The 5,988-nt window shown below is 47.1% G+C and overlaps 1 protein-coding gene across 1 annotated transcript; it reads right to left on the reverse strand.

Moving 5' to 3' along the window:
- Positions 1 to 200: 200 nt before the first annotated feature.
- Positions 201 to 908, reverse strand: Tmem215 (transmembrane protein 215). Its single transcript, XM_047523713.1, has one exon. The coding sequence runs from the start codon at positions 906 to 908 to the stop codon at positions 201 to 203; it is 708 nt and encodes a 235-aa protein (XP_047379669.1).
- Between the last annotated feature and the right edge of the window lie 5,080 nt (positions 909 to 5,988).

Raw genomic sequence — 5,988 nt, forward strand, 5'->3', positions numbered from 1 at the left:
CTTAATCATCATCATCCTTTCCTAAAATTTTGTCCCCAACATGCCTATTTACATGACTCTCAGGCATCAGAGGTTTGCACAACCATCACATACCATGTTGATTTTTAACAGTGTGAAGACTTTTGGAGCAGAGCAACTCCCTCCATTGGGAGTTGGGTGCAGTCATGTTTCTATCAGCACAGGGACCCTTGGGCGAGAGCTTAGACTATTGTCTCGTGGTCCCACCTGCCTTGGCTCTGGTTGATGTAACAACAGTATCTGTCATAGGGGCTTTTCTGCTTGTAGGAGCAGACAATGATACTGTCCTGGGGCACAAAGAAGATGCTGTCCTCAGGCTCAGGGCATTCAGATTTGTCCCAGGCTGAGCACTTGGCTTCCAAGGCACTGTGGGTGAGGGAACTGCCTGAAGGACAGTAGCCATCCAGGTATTTGGATGTCTCCTCCTGATGCCCACTCTGGACCAGGCTCTGGCATTCTCCTTCCTCCGTGGGTGTGGGGGTGGTGATGGAGCTGGCCATAGGAACCTCGCCCTGCCCCAGTGGGAGCGGCTTCCCTCTGAGGCCTGCCTTCTTAGCCAGCTCATCTGAGCTTCCTTTGCCTGACTCCAGGTCTGAAGGGGTCCTCAGCAGTTCCACTACCTCCTTGTCTTTGGGTTTCCGGAAGCAGGGCAATTTGCGGACCCACAGCAGCTCGTTCTCAGGCCACTTGGTACATCCCTCGGTTTTCCTTGCCAGAGCAATGGCTGCGATGCCTGGTAGGCAGATGGCAGGTCCGATGGCCAGGAGGGGGATGTTTCCCAGAGTCTCGCCCTTCATCCCAGAGACAGTGAACATGAAACCAAAGACCAGGAAGACACTAACCAGGGCCACCACCAGCCCAGTCCTCGGATTAATGTCATCAGGCCGCATCTTTCACTCCATCCAGGTTGGGGGCTGTTTGTTGATCAGGAAGCAGTGTTCTTGTTTTCTGTCAGAGGTAAAAGCAGAGTGGGTTAAAAAAATATTCAAGTTCCCACCCATCCACTCCGTCTCTTTCTTGCTCTTTGACTCTCAAGAGTCTTTCAGTCCTGATCTCTGTCTTCCTGCTTCTTTATCTCTCTCTCTTGCAATCTCTGTTTCTCCCAGTTTCTCTTGCAATCTCTGCCTCTCTGTCCTTCTCTGTCTCTGTCTCTCCTCTGTGTCCCCCCCTCCCTACTGTAATCCTTGTCTCGTTCTGATTTAAACATGCACCAACTAGGGTCATTGAGTTACCTGAGGTTTCTTGCCTCCTCCAGGGGTAGGGAAAGAAGTCAGACTGAGTCTCCTCAGAAACCTTCGCAGCAGCTGCCCCTCAATTCTCTCTCTTAGTTCTGGGAGAAAAGCCTGGTTTTCCCCACTGACTCTGCATCCAGGAGGGGAGACGTGGGGGAGTCTTTTCTGGCGGTGGCCGTGGGTCCCCAGGGCTCTGGAAGCAGAGCCTCCGCGCAGCCCAGCGCCCACTCCGCGCTCAGAGCGCCCGGCGCAGGGGGGAGGGAGGAAGGACTCAGTCTGGCAAAGAGGGAAAGCGGATCGCCAGCCTGGCCTCGTTACATCACTTTCAGAGCAAGCTCAGAAACAAAGAAGGACGCGCGGGGGCGCGAGGGGGGTCAGACCCCTGGGGGAGGCCACCGGGCGGAAGGGGCTGCCCAGGGTTTCGTCGAGGCTGCTGGGAGCAGTCGCGGTTCGTTGTCCTTCTGGCTGGGAGCGCCGAGCAGGTGGCAGGACCCGTTTCCGTGCCCGGGGAGGATTAAGGGCGCGATGCTGTGGGTGGTCAGAGACGAGAACCCAGGTCGGTATGCCTACTGGGCAGCCGGTAGGATGTTCGAATCTGGGTTCCAACTTCGGGGTGTAGGGAGTTAGCTGCCAGCTGAAGATGTCCTCCGGAACCCCTCACTCTTCTTCAGTTGCAAATCTGGGTGATCCGCTGCCCTGGCTCTCCAACTGCCCTCTTAGCCTCGCAGCTCTCCGGGTGCGGAGGGCTGTACCCGTGGTGGGACCGGGTGCCTGTAGACAGTTCTGCCCGGAGCTGGGCAACCGCGCGCGCGAAAGCGCCCTTGCAGCGAAGCAGGCTGCGCTGCCGAAGCACACAGCCCGAGCCCCTAGGCTGAGTTGGTGGTAAGGGTGGGTTCCAGGTCTTGCTTGCGCCGTGGGGGAAGGCACTCTAGTGCTTTCCCAGTGGTCTTCCAGCTCTGGACCCGGCAGAGCTCTGGAACTTCCGATCCCACTCCCAATACACCGCTGCCCTAGCCAGGTTGGCTGGGGCTAGAGATAAGGGCTCCCAGTCCGGACCCCGCGAACGAGGAAGAAGGGCTTGGATTTCGCAGGTCAGGACAGCCAGCCACCCCACACTGCTCAGCTCTGGGCGATTCTCTCCTGCCTTGCTGAAACTGGCGTAGAGAACACAGGTGTTCTTCCCTCTGGGTCGTCCACAGAGATTCCTCTGGCCCCTGGGGCAAATCTGGATTTGGCTGTGATTGCCATTTAGGGTAGAGGAGGGTAGAGGGCAACAGGATGGCGAGGAATACATTCTTTCATGTCAAGGCGCTACCTTGGAGGAAAGAATTGTGACGTCTAGGTCTTCAAGTAAAGTAGGTGTTTGTTCCTGGGAATGTGACTTAATCTTTCTGGGAATTAGTCTTTCTATCTGTAAAATGGGAATATTAATACCATGTATATGGAAGAGCATTGTGATAATTACTGTGCTTTGGTACTTGGTCCCTGTTCAAAACATGACTGAAACATGTTCTCCACACCCTCCCCACCCTCTCCCCGTATCATGATAATCAGTGTCTTCATCGTGTAGGGCAGGACCAAAATCATAAAAAGACCTGTCTGTGAAACTAAGGACTCTTGACTTTATCCACTAGCAATGAAAAACAGTGGAAGTATTTAAAGCAGTGATCCACGAAAAGGTGTTCAATCTTTGACAGATAGCAATAGCAGGTGAGAGAGCAGTTTGGAGGTGGTAAGTTTGGGAGCAGGGAGACTTCTTAGGAGGGTGGTTCAGCAAACCAGACACGACAAAATGTGGACCTGAAGAATGTCAGGCCAGTAGAGGTGGTTAGAAAAAAGCGGATCTGACGGGTATTTAAGTGTTGGATCAAGTGTTTGGAGCACAATGAAGTGAGACAGGCAGGAACCAAGGTTGATTCCCAGGTTTCTCACTCGTTCAAGTAGATGAATTGGGAAGAAGTTTTCTTCTCGATTTTCACTGCATGATCTGTTTTGTGTCGTCTTTTGTGCTCATGTGCATTAGATAGGTGCTGCCCCTTAGTGCATAGACTCCATTAAGACTGAAGAAAGGAGAAAGAATGAAAAAGTGAGGTATAGCTATTTGTATCACAAAAATAACAGTTTTCCTCACAGTCCCACCAAGTAGATAGGTTATCTGTTTATAACTGGCCAGAAGGATGTAATGTGGGCTACCAAGGAGCCTAGGAAATAAAATCTGTTGGTTTGTTTCCCAGATTCATTGCTTCTCTGAAAGAAAGTCAGGGGGTTTTAGTAAGGAAAAAAAGGAGAATGAAAACTGGAAAATTAATTATCTGCATGTGCTCCAAATGTTGAGCACTTTTCCATTTCTGAAACCTTCTCTTCCCTGTACTCACATCATTTTATCAGATTTCTGCCATACCTTCCTGACCACTCATTTGAAGGCAAAAACTAATGTTCTATGTATCAATGTATCTATCTATCTATTTATCTATCTATTTATTTCCCCAACAGACCCTTTATTTTTTTATTTTTATTTTTTATTGTAAACAAATGGGATACATGTTGTTTCTCTGTTTATACATGGCGTAAAGGCATACCATTTGTGTAATCATAAATTTACATAGGGTAATGTTGTTTGATTCATTCCGTTATTTTTTCCCTTCCCTCCCACCCCTCCCACCCCTCTTTTCCCTATTTACAGTCCTTTCTTCCTCCATTCTTGCCCCCCTCCCTAACCCTAACTCTAACCCTAACACTAACCCCTCCCACCCCCCATTATGTGTCCAACAGACCCTTTAGATATTGATGTTCAGCTCTTTCTATCTTTGGCAATCTCCTCCCCTGATTTCTCTTCTCTTCTTTCTCATGCTATGCTGTTTTCAAACACCTGGATCAACTGATGATTCCCAAATCTCTTTAGCTTGTCCTCTTTCCTGGGCTTCAGATCTATAATATTCAATTGTTTGCTTGATATTGCTGTCTTGATGGTGTATAGACACTCAACATGACACAAATTGAACTCATGATATTTCCCCCAAACTTGCCCTTTCTCATTTGACCCCATCATTCCTTCCATTCATCAACTGAGAACATTTGGAATTGTCCTATACTCCTTTCTCTCCCTAACAATCTACGTCGAATAAGTCATCATAGTTTTACCTCCTAAGTCCCTTGATTATTCCCTCATCTACCTGTAACGTGGGGGAAGTCACTTTACCTTCCTGGATTTCAACTTCTTGTGGAACAAAGGTTTTGGATGAGGAGCTGGCTGAGGTCCATCTCAACTCTAATATTCCTTGTTCTCTGAAAGTCACTTTAGAAGGGTTGAACAGATGTCATTGTTGGGTGGGTGCTCTGACGATAGTGCTGGAAATCAAATTGGGTTCTAAAGAAAGCAAGATCACTGAGCAGAGACTTCCTCTCACTTGTGCAAACATCTAATTCCATGCTGACTTTTAAGCTATGTAGTTCATCCACTTAGGCATTAGATAAAACCCATGTATAAAACCACAGGAAACTTCAATTACTGTTTAATTATAATCCTTATTCTCAAAGTAATTCCTTCTTGGAGGTAATTTCAGATGGTCTATGAACAGCAGGTGTACTTGCCCAAGTCAGCAGCAATAGTGGGTGGAGGTGGAAGACATCACTCAGAGACAGATAAGGCATTCTTAGTGTTTAATTTCTTGCCTGTCTGGCTTGATTGCACTAGAATTTTAAAATCCTAAGCAGTTCTTGCAGCGCTGTAAGCATATACAAAGCTTTTCATTAGAAAAGAAAGAAAATTCAGGTTGAAATGAAGCTTTGGCTGGTGTGTGGGTGTTTCAGAAGGAAACACAGAACCTTTTATTTTTGAAATTATAGAAATAAAGGCATGTTAGCATTTGAAGAAAGCTTGCTGTACAGATGAAATCCAGAAAGTTTTCACTCATTTATTATTATTTGAGTGTTTATTATGTGCTTGGCACTGTGCTATATGCTGGGGGTACAAGTCAAATAAGACATGGCCTGCCTTTATAGAACTAATATAGAGCAAGATATATGGATTAGTCAGTATAGGATAGTTTATATATGGACTAAAAAAGACCTTCAGATCTCAAAGGCTGTGTGTTCACACTACATGTCTACGATGGACCAGCTTCAGCCTGCTCCATGTCATCTTCACTCTGGGCTTTATATTGACAGAGCAGTCTCCATTTAGGATGTAGTAGAATGACAAAGGAGCAGGGCCAACCACATGCTTGCTGGTAAAGCTAATACCTAAACTTCGTCATCACCCCATCTCTCAGGTTTTCTCCTTATTTCAAATCACTTCTTTATCCAGCTCAGCAATCCTAGCTTTACAGGATACTAGCATCTTCAGAACTCAAACACCTGGAAGTATTTGAGTCTCTGATTTCAGAGACTTTAAAATTTTAAAAGATGAAGATGGAAACTTTTAGCTAGTTACCATAAATATTTTATAGTTGTTGCTGCTGAGACTGATAGGTATTTCACATTTCTGCAAGAGAGGTTATGTAGCATCAAAAATTATATTCCCCAACATGGGATCAGTCCCTTCCTGATCAGAAGTAGCATGTGCCTGGGAAGCACAGTGACAGACGGGTCAGACGGACCTAGGTCTATTTTAGCTTGTTCCTTCTCTGGTCTTCCTGGCATTTGCCCTCTTTCAGACTCTTCTGAGCTTCAATTTTTAGCTCTGGGGCCTGAAAACCCATGGGACATGGATCCTATTCACCTTCTCTCTGTTTTAGGG

The sequence above is a fragment of the Sciurus carolinensis genome, chromosome 14 (genome assembly GCF_902686445.1).
Source record: "Sciurus carolinensis chromosome 14, mSciCar1.2, whole genome shotgun sequence".
In the NCBI taxonomy this organism is placed as follows: domain Eukaryota; kingdom Metazoa; phylum Chordata; class Mammalia; order Rodentia; family Sciuridae; genus Sciurus; species Sciurus carolinensis.

Coding starts and splice junctions, on each gene's coding strand:
- Tmem215 (XM_047523713.1), bottom strand. CDS start 908: ATGCGGCCTGATGACATTAATCCGAGGACTGGGCTGGTGGTGGCCCTG.